Genomic DNA, 16509 nt, shown 5'->3' with positions numbered 1-16509 from the left:
TAGCAGCTCTGGACAGACGGGAGACTCTAGCAGCTTTGGACAGGCGGGAGACTCTAGCAGCTCTGAACAGGCAGGAGACTCTAGCAGCTCCGGACAGGCGGGAGACTCTAGCAGCTCTGGACAGTCGAGGCGCACTGTAGGCCTGGTACGTGGCGCCGGCGCTGGTGGTACTGGGCCGAGGACACGCACCTCAGGGCGAGTGCGGGGAGGAGGAACAGGGAGTACTGGGCTCTGGACACGCACCGGAAGCCTGGTGCGGGGGGCTGCCACCGGAGGGCTGGTGCGTGTAGGTGGCACTGGAGCTCCATAGCACAGAGCCTGTCCAACCTTACCTGGCTCGATGCCCATTCTAGCCCGGCCGATCCGAGGAGCTGGAATGTACTGCACAGGGCTGTGCACCCGCTCTGGAGACACCGTGCACTCCACAGCATAACACGGTGCCTGCCCGGTCTCTCTCGCCCTCCGGTAAGCACAGGAAGTTGGCGCAGGTATCCTACCTGGCTTCGCCTTACTTCCTGTGTGCCCCCCCAATACATTTTAGGGGCTGACTCTTGGGCTTCCTTGCCAGCCGTGTTCCCTCGTATCGCCGGCTCCTCTCTCCGGCTAACTCTGCTCTCCTAGCTGCCTCCACCTGTTCCCATGGGAGTCGATCCTTTCCCGCCAGGATCTCTTCCCATGTGTAGTAACCCTTGCCATCCAATACATCATCCCATGTCCATTCCTCCTTACGCTGCTCCTGCTGCCGCTTCTCCTGCTGCACCTTGGGACGACACTCCCCTGGGTCCTCTCCCGTCGAGGATTTCCTAACTGGTGCAGAAAACACAAAGACAGGAAACAACCACCCACCAATCCCAACACAAAACAGGCTACCTAAATAATCAGAGACAATGACCAACACCTGCCTCTGATTGAGAACCATATCAGGCCAAACATAGAAATAGACAAACTAGAGACACAACATAGAATGCCCACCCAGCTCACGTCATGACCAACACTAAAACAAGGAAAACACAAAAGAACAATGGTCAGAACGTGACACTCACTGTGACTGTCTCCATCAATTCAATTCAATGGGCTTTATTGGCATGGGAAACATTTGTTAACATTGCCAAAGCAAGTGGAATAGATAATAAACAAATGTGAAAAAAAATGAACAGTAAACATTACACAACTTTACAAAGTTCCAAAGGAATAGAGACATTTAAAAGGTCATATTATGTATATATACAGTGTTGTAACGATGTGTGTAAGGGTTTTCTGGTGAAAGAGAAGCGGACCAAAAAGCAGCATGGTGGTTATTCATGTTCTTTAATTTATAAAGAAACTACACATGAGATAACTAACAAAAACAACAAACATCAGAAAACCTAAAACAGTCCTATCTGGTGCAATCACAGAGACAGGAACAATCACCCACCAACACACAGTGAAACCCAGGCTACCTAAGTATGATTCTCAATCAGAGACAACTAATGACACCTGCCTCTGATTGAGAACCATACTAGGCCGAAACATAGAAATTCCCAAAACCTAGAAAAACAAACATAGACTGCCCACCCAACTCACGCCCTGACCATACTAACTAAATACAAAACACAGGAAATAAAGGTCAGAACGTGACAATGTGCAAATAGTTAAAGTACATAAGGGAAAACAAATAAACATAAATATTGTTTGTACAATGGTGTTTGTTCTTCACTGGTTGCTCTTTTCTTGTGGCAACTGGTCACAAATCTTGCTGTTGTGATTGTACACTGTGGTATTTCACACAATAGATATGAGAGTTTATCAAAATTGGATTTGTTTTCAATTTTTTTGTGGGTCTATGTAATCTCAGGGAAATATGTGTCTCTAATATGTTCATAGATTTGGCAGAAGGTTAGAAAGTGCAATTCAGTTTCCACTTCACTTTGTGGGCAGTATGCAGTCTGTGCACAGTCTGTCTTCTCTTGAGATCCATGTTTCCATACGCCGGCATTTCTCAATAGCAAGGCTATGCTCACTGAGCCTGTACATAATCAAAGCTTTCCTTAATTTTGGGTCAGTCACAGTGGTCAGGTATTCTGCCACTGTGTACTCTCTGTTTAGGGCCAAATAACATTCTAGTTTGCTCTGTTTATTGTTAATTCTTTCCAATGTGTCAAGTAATTATCTTTTTGTTTTTCTCATGATTTGGTTGGGTCTAATTATGTCGCTGTCCTGGGGCTCTATTTGTGTTTGTGAACAATCCCAGAACCAGCCTACTTAGGGGACTCTTCTCTAGGTTAATCTCTATGTAGGTGATGGCTCTGTTATGGAAGGTTTGGGAATCGCTTCCTTTTAGGTGGTTGTAGAATTTAACAGCTCTTTTCTGGATTATGATTATTATCGGCCTAATTCTGCTCTGCATGCATTATTTGGTGTTTTACGTTGTATCTCTCTCTGTGACTGTCTCAATGTTTCTCACTGTGATGAACTTTATCCCTCTCTTTCTTTGACTCTCTCTCTCTCTCTCTCTCTCTCTTTCTGTGACTGCCTCTATCGCTGTCTCCTTGACTCTCTCGCTCTCTGTGACTGTATACAGTGAGGGATTTTTTGTTTGTTGATACCCTGCTGATTTTGTACGTTTCCCCACTGACAAAGAAATGCTCAGTCTATCATTTTAATGGTAGCTTTATTTGAACAGTGAGAGACAGAATAACAACAAAAAAATCCCGATAAACGCATGTCAAAAATGTTATAAATTGATTTGCATTTTAATGAGGGAAAAAAGTATTTGACCCCTCTGCAAAACATGACTTAGTACTTGGTGGCAAAACCCTTGTTGGCAATCACGGAGGTCAGACGTTTCTTGTAGTTGACCACCAGGTTTGCACACATCTCAGGAGGGATTTTGTCCTGCTCCTCTTTGCAAATCTTCTCCAAGTCATTAAGGTTTCAAGGCTGATGTTTGTGAACTCGACCCTTCAGCTCCCTCCACAGATTTGCTATGGGATTAAGGTCTGGAGACTGGCTAGGCCACTCCAGGACCTTAATGTGCTTCTTCTTGAGCCACTCCTTTGTTGCCTTGGCTGTGTGTTTTGGGTCACTGTCATGCTGGAATACCCATCCACGACACATTTTCAATGCCCTGGCTGAGGGAAGGAGGTTCTCACCCAGGATTTGACGGTACATGGCCCCATCCATCGTCCCTTTGATGCGGTGAAGGTGTCCTGTTTCTGTGGACAGGTGTCTTTTATACAGATAACAAACTGAGATTAGGAGCACTCCCTTTAAGAGCTCGTTACCTGTATAAAAGACACCTGGGAGCCAGAAATCTTTCTGATTGAGAGGGGTCAAATACTTATTTCCCAAATTAAAATGTAAATCAATTTATAACATTTTTGACATGCGTTTTTCTGGATTTTTTTGTTGTTATTCTGACTCTCACTGTTCAAATAAACCTACCATTAAAATTATAGACTGGTCATTTCTTTGTCAGTTGGCAAACGTACAAAATCAGCAGGGGATCAAATACTTTTTCCCTCACTGTATATCTCTCTCTGTGACTGTCTCTATCTCTGTGTGACTGTCGCTATCTCTGTCTCTGTCTCTGTCTCTGTCTCTGTCTCTGATTTCTCTCTCTCTCTCTCTCTCTCTCTCTCTCTCTCTCTCTCTCTCTCTCTCTCTCTCTCTCTCTCTCTCTCTCTCTCTCTCTCTTTCTCTTTCTCTGTGACTGTCACTATCTCTCTTTCTTGGTGTTACTGTCTGTATCTCTGTCTGTCTCTGTGACTGTCTCCTTCTCTCTCTCTCTCTCGATTCAATTAAATTCAATTCAAGGGGCTTTATTGGCATGGGAAACATGTGTTAACATTGCCAAAGCAATCTCTCTCTGTGAATCTCTCTATGTGACTGTATCTATCTCCATCTCTCTGCGACTGTCTATCGCTCTGTGTGACTGTCTCTATCTCTTTCTCAGTGACTGTCTATCTATCTCTCTCTGTGACTGTCTCTATATCTCTCTCTCCTTTTTTCCCCCTCTCTACCTAAAGTTCTTGTATCCAACCGCCACTGTCAAGGGTGCTCGACGGCCATCTTGGTAGAAGCATTATCGGCTAGTCTACTGACTAAAGTGTATGAATTCTCCTAAACATCTGCTTCTTCCCTCTAGACTTCAGCCCAGGGGAGGATCTCCCCTAACAAGGCTCTCCAGAATGGCAGCCCATCCAAATGCCATCGCTTCATGAAGATCAAGAATGTGGAGACTGGAGTCACGTACAATGACACTCTACACCACAGCTCTAGTAAGGTACGGAACGGACTTTATTTCTCATCTGCAGACACTGGCTTCTTCTCATCAATCAATCAGTCAATTAGTTAATCATTAACTAATTAGCCAATCAATTAATCAGTCACGGGACTGTGTGGCTTCTCATCTGTACAACAGTTGCTTCCTCTCATCAATCAATTGATTAGTCAATTAGCTGATCAATCAAACAATTAATTTAATCAAATTAGTGTGTACTCATATAGCCCTTTTCATACAAATACAGCAGAAAATATATATTTTTATATAATAATATAGATATTTTTTAGGAACTCCGTCAGGGTCTCAACTTACTGTTGAGAGTTAGAATATTAGAATACACAAGGTGCAATTTCGAAATTTATTTTAGTCAAATTTAGTCACTCAATTAGCTCATATCAGCAGTCACTCAATTAGCCCATATCAGCAGTCACCCAGTTAGCCCATATCAGCAGTCACTCAGTTAGCCCATATCAGCATTCACTCAATTAGCTTATATCAGCAGTCACTCAGTTAGCCCATATCAGCATTCACTCAATTAGCTCATATCAGCAGTCACTTAATTAGCCCATATCAGCAGTCACTCAATTAGCCCATATCAGCAGTCACTCAATTAGCCCATATCAGCAGTCACTCATTTAGCTCATATCAGCAGTCACTCAATTAGCTCATATCAGCAGTCACTCAATTAGCTCATATCAGCAGTCACTCAGTTAGCCCATATCAGCATTCACTCAGTTAGCCCATATCAGCATTCACTCAGTTAGCCCATATCAGCATTCACTCAGTTAGCCCATATCAGCATTCACTCAGTTAGCCCATATCAGCATTCACTCAGTTAGCCCATATCAGCATTCACTCAGTTAGCCCATATCAGCAGTCACTCAGTTAGCCCATATCAGCATTCACTCAGTTAGCCCATATCAGCATTCACTCAGTTAGCCCATATCAGCATTCACTCAGTTAGCCCATATCAGCATTCACTCAGTTAGCCCATATCAGCATTCACTCAGTTAGCCCATATCAGCAGGTTTTAGATTGGTAAATTATTCTAGCCAGCTGTCTAAACTTGTAGTAATCATGGTTGAATTATCGACTGTGGGGGCCCCCATTGATTTTGTCAGTCACGCTCACTCAGATATAATCTTAAAAACTGTAAACATTTCTCTCCAGCATATGGCAAAATGTAACTGAGGGCCCCCAAAAGGCTGGGGCCGACTCTGACTGCATGTGTGGGTACAGATGTGGGTACGGATGTGGGTACGCATGTGGGTACGGATGTGGGTACGGATGTGGGTACGGATGTGGGTACGGATGTGGGTACAGATGTGGGTACGGATGTGGGTATGGATGTGGGTACGGATGTGGGTACGGATGTGGGTATGGATGTGGGTACGGATGTGGGTACGGATGTGGGTACAGATGTGGGTACGGATGTGGGTACAGATGTGGGTACGGATGTGGGTACGGATGTGGGTACGGATGTGGGTACGGATGTGGGTACAGAAGTGGGTACAGATGTGGGTACGGATGTGGGTACAGATGTGGGTACGGATGTGGGTACAGATGTGGGTACGGATGTGGGTACAGATGTGGGTACGGATGTGGGTATGGATGTGGGTATGGATGTGGGTAAGGATGTGGGTATGCATACCCGCAAGCCACTGTGGCCCCCCATCTTAAGCATTTAGCCATCCATCTGCACAGATAGCTCTGCAGCCGTCGCCTTGGTCTTTTAACATGAGCCTAGCTAATTATTTCAGAGACTTATCGGACGACAGCCTGCTATGCATCCCAATGAATGTGCCTCGCCTCTAATAGCACCTCTTCAGATGTATAAAAAATCACAGAATTCTGTTTTTCTCAGTCATATAAAGAACAGCTGCGGGGCATGAATGCCCAGAGCTTTATGTCAAGCGGAAGTATTGAGCCAAGAGTGAATCCTTTGTTTTATTTTTAACACTCTGTTCATCATCACCCTTTTTTCCCTTTCTCTCTTCCCCTCTCTCTTTCTCTTTCTCTTTCTCTTTCTCTTTCTCTTTCTCTCTCTGTCTCTCTCTCTCTCTCTCTCTCTCTCTCTCTCTCTCTCTCTCTCTCTCTCTCTCTCTCTCTCTCTCTCTCTCTCTCTCTCTGTCTCTGTCTCTCTCTCTTTCTTCCTCTTTCCATCTCTCTCTCTCTCTGTGTCTCTGTGTCTCTTTCTTCCTCTTTCCATCTCTCTCTCTCTCTCTCTCTCTCTCTCTCTCAATTCAATTCAATTCAATTCAATTCAATGCAATTCAAGGGCTTTATTGGCCTGGGAAACATGTGTTAACATTGCCAAAGCAAGTGAGGTAGACAACATACAAAGTGAATATATAAGGTGAAAAACAACAAAATCTTTCTCTGTATATATCAATGATGTTGCTCTTGCTGCGGGCGATTCCCTGATCCACCTCTACGCAGACGACACCATTCTATATACTTTCGGCCCGTCATTGGACACTGTGCTATCTAACCTCCAAACGAGCTTCAATGCCATACAACACTCCTTCCGTGGCCTCCAACTGCTCTTAAACGCTAGTAAAACCAAATGCATGCTTTTCAACTGATCGCTGCCTGCACCCGCATGCCCGACTAGCATCACCACCCTGGATGGTTCCGACCTTGAATATGTGGACATCTATAAGTACCTAGGTGTCTGGCTAGACTGAAAACTCTCCGTCCAGACTCATATCAAACATCTCCAATCGAAAATCAAATCAAGAGTCGGCTTTCTATTCCGCAACAAAGCCTCCTTCACTCACGCCGCCAAGCTTACCCTAGTAAAACTGACTATCCTACCGATCCTCGACTTCGGCGATGTCATCTACAAAATGGCTTCCAACACTCTACTCAGCAAACTGGATGCAGTCTATCACAGTGCCATCCGTTTTGTCACTAAAGCACCTTATACCACCCACCACTGCGACTTGTATGCTCTAGTCGGCTGGCCCTCACTACATATTCGTCGCCAGACCCACTGGCTCCAGGTCATCTACAAGTCCATGCTAGGTAAAACTCCGCCTTATCTATCTATTCACTGGTCACGATGGCAACACCCATCCGTAGCACGCGCTCCAGCAGGTGTATCTCACTGATCATCCCTAAAGCCAACACCTCATTTGGCCGCCTTTCGTTCCAGTACTCTGCTGCCTGTGACTGGAACGAACTGCAAAAATCGCTGAAGTTGGAGACTTTTATCTCCCTCACCAACTTCAAACATCAGCTATCCGAGCAGCTAACCGATCGCTGCAGCTGTACATAGTCTATTGGTAAATAGCACACCCATTTTCACCTACCTCATTCCCATACTGTTTTTACACTGTTTTTTATTTATTTACTTTTCTGATCTTTTGCACACCAATATCTCTACCAGTACATGACCATCTGATCATTTATCACTCCAGTGTTAATCTGCAAAATTGTATTATTCGCCTACCTCCTCATGCCTTTTGCACACATTGTATATAGACTGCCCATTTTTTTTTCTACTGTGTTATTGACTTGTTAATTGTTTACTCCATGTGTAACTCTGTGTTGTCTGTTCACACTGCTATGCTTTATCTTGGCCAGGTCGCAGTTGCAAATGAGAACTTGTTCTCAACTAGCCTACCTGGTTAAATAAAGGTGAAATAAAAAAATAAAAAAATAAAAATGAACAGTAAACATTACACATACAGAAGTATCAAAACAGTAAAGACATTACAAATGTCATATTATATATATATATAAATATATATACAATGTACAAATAGTTAAAGGACACAAGATAAAATAAATAAGCATAAATATGGGTTGTATTTACAATGGTGTTTGTTCTTCACTGGTTGCCCTTTTCTCGTGGCAACAGGTCACAAATCTTGCTGCTGTGATGACACACTGTGGAATTTCACCCAGTAGATATGGGAGTTTTTCAAAATTGGATTTGTTTTCAAATTCTTTGTGGATCTGTGTGATCTGGGGGAAATATGTATCTCTAATATGGTCATACATTGGGCAGGAGGTTAGGAAGTGCAGCTCAGTTTCCACCTCATTTTGTGGGCAGTGAGCACATAGCCTGTCTTCTCTTGAGAGCCATGTCTGCCTACGGTGGCCTTTCTCAATAGCAAGCTATGCTCACTGAGTCTGTACATAGTCAAAGCTTTCCTTAATTTTGGGTCAGTCACAGTGGTCAGGTATTCTGCCGCTGTGTACTCTCTGTGTAGGGCCAAATAGCATTCTAGTTTGCTCTGTTTTTTTGTTAATTCTTTCCAATGTGTTAAGTAATTATCTTTTTGTTTTCTCATGATTTGGTTGGGCCTAATTGTGCTGTTGTCCTGGGGCTCTGTAGGGTGTGTTTGTGTTTGTGAACAGAGCCCCAGGACCAGCTTGGTTAGGGGACTCTTCTCCAGGTTAATCTCTCTGTAGGTGATGGCATTGTTATGGAAGGTTTGTGAATCGCTTCCTTTTAGGTGGTTGTAGAATTTAATGGCTCTTTTCTGGATTTTGATAATTAGTGGGTATCGGCCTAATTCTGCTCTGCATGCATTATTTGGTGTTTTACATTGTACACGGAGGATCGTTCACAGCTCAGATCGTTCACAGCTTTGTGGAAGTTACCTGTGGCGCTGATGTTTAGGCCAAGGTATGTATAGTTTTTTGTGTGCTCTAGGGCAACAGTGTCTAGATGGAATTTAAATTTGTGGTCCTGGTGACTGGACCTTTTTTGGAACACCATTATTTTGGTCTTACTGAGATTTACTGTCAGGGCCCAGGTCTGACAGAATATGTGCATAAGATCTAGGTGCTGCTGTAGGCCCTCCTTGGTTGGTGACAGAAGCACCAGATCATCAGCAAACAGCAGACATTTGACTTCGGATTCTAGCAGGGGGAGGCCGGGTGCTGCAGACTTTTCTAGTGCCCGCGCCAATTCGTTGACATATATGTTGAAGAGGGTGGGGCTTAAGCTGCATCCCTGTCTAACCTCACAACCCTGTGTGAAGAAATGTGTGTGTTTTTTGCCCATTTTAACCGCACACTTGTTGTTTGTATACATGGATTTTATAATGTCATATGTTTTACCCCCAACACCACTTTCCATCAGTTTGTATAGCAGACCCTCATGCCAGATTGAGTCGAAGGCTTTTTTTTAAATCAACAAAGCATGAGAAGACTTTGCCTTTGTTTTGGTTTGTTTGGTTGTCAATTAGGGTGTGCAGGGTGAATACATGGTCTGTTGTACGGTAATTTGGTAAAAAGCCAATTTGACATTTGCTCAGTACATTGTTTTCATTGAGGAAATGTACGAGTCTGCTGTTAATAATAATGCAGAGGATTTTCCCAAGGTTACTGTTGACACATATTCCACGGTAGTTATTGGGGTCAAATTTGTCTCCACTTTTGTGGATTGGGGTGATCAGACCTTGGTTCCAAATATTGGGGAAGATGCCAGAGCTAAGTATGATGTTAAAGAGTTTTAGTATAGCCAATTGGAATTTGTTGTCTGTATATTTGATCATTTCATTGAGGATACCATCGACACCACAGGCCTTTTTGGGTTGGAGGGTTTTTATTTTGTCCTGTAACTCATTCAATGTAATTGGAGAATCCAGTGGGTTCTGGTAGTCTTTAATAGTTGATTCTAAGATCTGTATTTGATCATGTATATGTTTTTGCTCTTTATTCTTTGTTATAGAACCAAAAAGATTGGAGAAGTGGTTTACCCATACATCTCCATTTTGGATAGATAATTCTTCGTGTTGTTGTTTTGGTTGGACAGGTTTCTCAATTTCTTTCTTAGATTTTTGCATTCTTCATCAAACCATTTGTCATTATTGTTAATTTTCTTTGGTTTTCTATTTGAGATTTTTAGATTTGATAGGGAAGCTGAGAGGTCAAATATACTGTTAAGATTTTCTACTGCCAAGTTTACACCTTCACTATTACAGTGGAACGTTTTACCAAGGAAATTGTCTAAAAGGGATTGAATTTGTTGTTGCCTAATTGTTTTTTGGTATGTTTCCAAACTGCATTCCTTCCATCTATAGCATTTCTTAATGTTACTCAGTTCCTTTGGCTTTGATGCCTCATGATTGAGTATTGCTCTGTTTAAGTAGACTGTGATTTTGCTGTGGTCTGATAGGGGTGTTAGTGGACTGACTGTGAACGCTCTGAGAGATTCTGGGTTGAGGTCAGTGATAAAGTAGTCTACAGTACTACTGCCAAGAGATGAGCTATAGGTGTACCTACCATAGGAGTCCCCTGGAAGCCTACCGTTGACTATGTACATACCCAGCGTGCGACAAAGCTGCAGGAGTTGTGACCCGTTTTTGTTGGTTATGTTGTCATAGTTGTGCCTAGGGGGGCATATGTGGGAGGGGATGCTGTCACCTCCAGGCAGATGTTTGTCCCCCTGTGTGCTGAGGGTGTCAGGTTTTGTCCGGTTCTGGCATTTAGGTCGCCACAGACTAGTACATGTACATACATCTCTCTCTCTGTGTCTCTGTGTCTCTGTCTCTCTCTCTTTCTTCTTCTTTCCATCTCTCTCTCTCTCTCTGTGTCTCTGTGTCTCTTTCTTCCTCTTTCCATCTCTCTCTCTCTCTCTCTCTCTCTCTCTCTCTCTCTCTCTCTCTCTCTCTCTCTCTCTCTCTCTCTCTCTCTCTCTCTCTCTGTGTCTCTTTCTTCCTCTTTCCATCTCTCTCTCTCTCTCTCTCTCTCTCTCTCTCTCTCTCTCTCTCTCTCTCTCTCTCTCTCTCTCTCTCTCTCTCTCTCTCTCTCTGTGTGTATCTGTCTCTCTCTCTCTCTCTCTCTCTCTCTCTCTCTCTCTCTCTCTCTCTCTCTCTCTCTCTCTCTCTCTCTCTCTGTGTCTCTGTCTCTCTCTCTTTGTCTCTCTCTCTGTGTGTGTCTCTGTCTCTGTCTCTCTCTCTGTCTCTCTCTCTCTCTCTCTCTCTCTCTCTCTCTCTCTCTCTCTCTCTCTCTCTCTCTCTCTCTCTCTCTCTGTGTCTCTGTCTCTCTCTCTGTGTCTCTGTCTCTGTCTCTCTCTCTCTCTCTCTCTCTCTCTCTCTCTCTCTCTCTCTCTCTCTTTGTCTTTCTCTCTCTGTGTGTTTCTGTCTCTCTCTCTTTGTCTCTCTCTCTCTCTGTGTGTCTCTGTCTCTCTCTCTTTGTCTCTCTCTCTCTCTGTGTGTCTCTGTCTGTCTGTCTCTCTTTGTCTCTCTCTCTCTCTCTCTCTCTCTCTCTCTCTCTCTCTCTCTCTCTCTCTCTCTCTCTCTCTCTCTCTCTCTCTCTCTCTCTCTCTCTCTCTGTGTGTGTCTCTGTCTCTCTCTCTTTGTCTCTCTCTCTCTGTGTGTCTCTGTCTCTCTCTCTTTGTCTCTCTTGGCCAGTGCCACATTTGTTGTTGTTTTAACACTCCAGCACTTTGAATTTGAAATGATACAATTACAATGACTTTTTAATTTAATCATTAAGAATTTACAGTCAAACTATTAGGACAAATTCACTTATATGTGTGTTAAAGTTATGTTTCAGATTGTTTTGTGCCCAATAGAAATTATTTTTCTTAACACTTCTACATTAATGTGGATGCTACCATAATTACGGATAGTCCTGAATGAATCGTGAATAATGATGAGTGAGAAAGTTACAGAAGCACAAATGCATCCGACAAATTTGAAAAGTCAAAACTACTTGTACTACTTTAATACACATATAAGTGAATTTGTCCAAATACTTTTGGTCCCCTAAAATAGGGGGACTATGTACAAAAAGTGCTGTAAATTCTAAACGGTTCACTCGATGGATGAATACATTTACATTTACATTTAAGTCATTTAGCAGACGCTCTTATCCAGAGCGACTTACAAATTGGTGCATTCACCTTATGACATCCAGTGGAACAGTCACTTTACAATAGTACATCTAAATCTTAAAGGGGGGGTGAGAGGGATTACTTATCCTATCCTAGGTATTCCTTAAAGAGGTGGGGTTTCAGGTGTCTCCGGAAGGTGGTGATTGACTCCGCTGTCCTGGCGTCGTGAGGGAGTTTGTTCCACCATTGGGGGGCCAGAGCAGCGAACAGTTTTGACTGGGCTGAGCGGGAGCTGTACTTCCTCAGTGGTAGGGAGGCGAGCAGGCCAGAGGTGGATGAACGCAGTGCCCTTGTTTGGGTGTAGGGCCTGATCAGAGCCTGGAGGTACTGAGGTGCCGTTCCCCTCACAGCTCCGTAGGCAAGCACCATGGTCTTGTAGCGGATGCGAGCTTCAACTGGAAGCCAGTGGAGAGAACGGAGGAGCGGGGTGACGTGAGAGAACTTGGGATGGTTGAACACCAGACGGGCTGCGGCGTTCTGGATGAGTTGAAGAGGTTTAATGGCACAGGCAGGGAGCCCAGCCAGCAGCGAGTTGCAGTAATCCAGACGGGAGATGACAAGTGCCTGGATTAGGACCTGCGCCGCTTCCTGTGTGAGGCAGGGTCGTACTCTGCGGATGTTGTAGAGCATGAACCTACAGGAACGGGCCACCACCTTGATGTTGGTTGAGAACGACAGGGTGTTGTCCAGGATCACGCCAAGGTTCTTAGCGCTCTGGGAGGAGGACACAATGGAGTTGTCAACCGTGATGGCGAGATCATGGAACGGGCAGTCCTTCCCCGGGAGGAAGAGCAGCTCCGTCTTGCCGAGGTTCAGCTTGAGGTGGTGATCCGTCATCCACACTGATATGTCTGCCAGACATGCAGAGATGCGATTCGCCACCTGGTCATCAGAAGGGGGAAAGGAGAAGATTAGTTGTGTGTCGTCTGCATAGCAATGATAGGAGAGACCATGTGAGGTTATGACAGAGCCAAGTGACTTGGTGTATAGCGAGAATAGGAGAGGGCCTAGAACAGAGCCCTGGGGGACACCAGTGGTGAGAGCGCGTGGTGAGGAGACAGATTCTCGCCACGCCACCTGGTAGGAGCGACCTGTCAGGTAGGACGCAATCCAAGCGTGGGCCGCGCCGGAGATGCCCAACTCGGAGAGGGTGGAGAGGAGGATCTGATGGTTCACAGTATCGAAGGCAGCCGATAGATCTAGAAGGATGAGAGCAGAGGAGAGAGAGTTAGCTTTAGCAGTGCGGAGCACCTCCGTGATACAGAGGAGAGCAGTCTCAGTTGAATGACTAGTCTTGAAACCTGACTGATTTGGATCAAGAAGGTCATTCAGAGAGAGATAGCGGGAGAGCTGGCCAAGGACGGCACGTTCAAGAGTTTTGGAGAGAAAAGAAAGAAGGGATACTGGTCTGTAATTGTTGACATAAAAATGTACAGTCTGCACTTTAAATTCATAGTCATTGTATCATTTCAAATCCAAAGTGCTGGAGTACAGAGCCAAAACAACAAAAAGTGTGTCACTGTCCCATTCAGACCCATTGACCTTTAAACATTTTGTTAGACTTATTCTAAAATTCATTTAATCTTTTTAACTCTCAGACATCTTAACACAATACACAATAATGACAAAGCAAAAACATGTTTTTATAAATGTAATCTAATTTATTAAAAATAAAAAACTGAAATATTACATTTATGTAAGTATTCAGACCCTTTTGTCAGTAATTTGTTGAAGCACCTTTGGCACTAATTACAGCATTGACTCTTCTTGGGTATGACGCTACAAGCTTGGCACACCTGTATTTGGGGAGTTTCTCCCATTCTTCTCTGCAGATCCTCTCAAGCTCTGTCAGGTTGGATGGGAAGTGTTGCTGCACAGCTATTTTCAGGTCTCCCCAGAGATGTCTGGGCTCTGGCTGAGCCACTCAAGGACAACCAGAGACTTGTCTCAAAGCCACTCCTGCATTGTCTTGGCTGTGTGCTTAGGGTTGTTGTCCTGTTGGAAGGTGAATCTTCACCCCAGTCTGAGGTCCTGAGCGCTCTGTACTTTGCTCCGTTCATCTTTCCCTTGATCCTGACGAGTGTCCCAGTCCCTGCTGCTGAAAAACATCCCCACAGCATGATGCTGCCACTACCATGCGTCACCGTAGGGATGGTTCCAGGTTTCATCCAGATGTGACGCTTGGCATTCAGGCCAAAGAGTTCAATTTTGGTTTCATCAGATCTGAGAGTCTTTAGGTGCCTTTTGGCAAACACCAAGTGGGCTGTCATGTGCCTTTTACTGAGGAGTGGCTTCTGTCTGGCCACTCTACCATAAAGGCCTGATTGGTGGAGTGCTGCAGAGATGGTTGTCCTTATGGAAGGTTCTCCCATCTCCAAAGAGGAACTCTGGAGCTCTGTCAGAGTGACCATCGGGTTCCTGGTCAACTCCATGACTAAGGCCCTTCTCCCCCGATTGCTCAGTTTGGCTGGGCGGCCAGCTCTAGGAAGAGTCTTGGTGATTCAAAACTTTTTCCATTTAAGGATGATGGAGGCCACTGTGTTCTTGGGGACCTTTAATGCTGCAGAAAGGCTTTGGTACCCTTCCCCAGATCTGTGCCTCGACATAATCCTGTCTCGGAGCTCTACGGACAATTCCTTCGACCTCATGACTTGTTTTTTTTCCTCTGATATTCACTGTCAACTGTGGGGCCTTATATAGACAGGTTTGCGCATTTAAGAATCATGTCCAATCAACTGAATTTACCACAGTTGGACTCCAATCGAGTTGCAGAAACATCTCAAGGATTATCAATGGAAACAGAATTTCACCTGAGATCAATTTCAAGTCTCATAGCAATTGTAAACACCTGGGGTATTGTGTGTAGATTAATGGGGATTTAATCCAAATCAATAACATTTTAGAATGAGGCTGTAGCGTAACAAAATGTGTAAAAAGTGAAGGGATACTTTCCGAATGCACTGTATATACACTATATATACAAAAGTATGTGGACAACCCGTCAAATGAATGGATTCGGCTATTTCAGCTACATCCGTTACTGATAGGTGTATAAAATCGATCACATAGCCATGCAATCTCTATAGTTAAACTTTGGTAGTAGAATGGCCTTACTGAAGAGCTCAGTGACTTTCAACGTGACATATTCATAGGATGCCACCTTTCCAACAAGGCAGTTTGTAAAATTTCTGCCCTGCTAGAACTGCCCCGGTTAACTGTGTCAAAGTGCTGTTATTATGAAGTGGAAACGTCTACAAAAGCTCAGCTGCGAAATTGTAGGCCACACAAGCTCACAGAAATGGACCGCCGAGTGCTGAATCACGTAGCGTGTAAAAATAGTTTGTCCTCGGTTGCAACACTCACTACTGAGTTCCAAACTGCCTCTGGAAGCAACGTCAACACAATAACTGTTTGTCAGGAACTACATGAAATGGGTTTCCAAGTCCGAGCAGACGCACACAAGCCTAAGATCACCATGGCAATGCCTAGCGTCGGCTAAAGTGGTGTAAAGCTCGCCGCCATTGGATTCTGGAGCAGTGGAAACGCTTTGTCTGGAGTGATAAATCACGCTTCACCATCTGGCAGTCCGACAGACGAATCTGGACTTTGTGGATGCCAGCAGAACGCTACCTGCCCCGATGCATAGTGCCAACTGAAATGTTTGGTGGAAGAGGAATAATGGTCTGTTTTTCATGGTTCAGGCCCCTTAGTTCAAGTGAAGGGAAATCTTAAAGACATTCTAGACCATTCTGTGCTTCCAACTTTGTGGCAACAGTTTGGGGAAGGCCCTTTCCTGTTCCAACATGACAATGCCCTCTGTGCACAAAGTGAGGTTCATACAGAAATGGTTTGTCGAGATCGGTGTGGAAGAACTTGACTGGCCTGCACAGAGCCCTGACCTCAACCCCATCGAGCACCTTTGAGATTAATTGGAACACCGATTGCGAACCAGGCCTAATCGCCCAACATCAGTGCACGACCTCACTAATGCTCTTGTGGCTGAATGGAAGCAAGTCCCAGCAGCAATGTTCCAACATCTAGTGAAAAGCCTTCCCAGAAGAGTGGAGGCTGTTATAGCAGCAAAGTGGGACCAACTCCATATTAAAGCCCATGATTTTGGAATGAGATGTTCGACGAGCAGTTGTCCACATACTTTTGGTCATGTAGTTTATGTGTATATATATACTGTACATCCTTTCCCTCTGTCTCTATCTCTCTGTCTCTGTCTCTCTGTCTCTGTCCCTGTCTCTCTGTCTCTGTCTCTCTGTCTCTCTGTATCTCTGTCTTTCTCTGTCTCTGTCTCTCTGTCTCTGTCCCTGTCTCTCTGTCTCTGTCTCTCTGTCTCTCTGTATCTCTGTATCTCTGTCTTTCTCTGTCTCTCTCT

At 44.4% G+C, this 16509-nt stretch overlaps 1 protein-coding gene across 1 annotated transcript in view; it reads left to right on the top strand.

The window, feature by feature from the left end:
* Positions 1-16509, top strand: part of LOC124035286 (nitric oxide synthase, brain-like) — a 103723-nt gene that overhangs the window by 14060 nt on the left and 73154 nt on the right. The window contains 1 exon segment of the mRNA XM_046348744.1: positions 4130-4267. Coding sequence (XP_046204700.1) covers positions 4130-4267 — 138 coding nt within the window.

Source organism: Oncorhynchus gorbuscha, linkage group LG05 (genome assembly GCF_021184085.1).
Source record: "Oncorhynchus gorbuscha isolate QuinsamMale2020 ecotype Even-year linkage group LG05, OgorEven_v1.0, whole genome shotgun sequence".
Lineage (NCBI taxonomy): Eukaryota > Metazoa > Chordata > Actinopteri > Salmoniformes > Salmonidae > Oncorhynchus > Oncorhynchus gorbuscha.
This window is presented reverse-complemented; position numbering and strand designations above follow the sequence as displayed.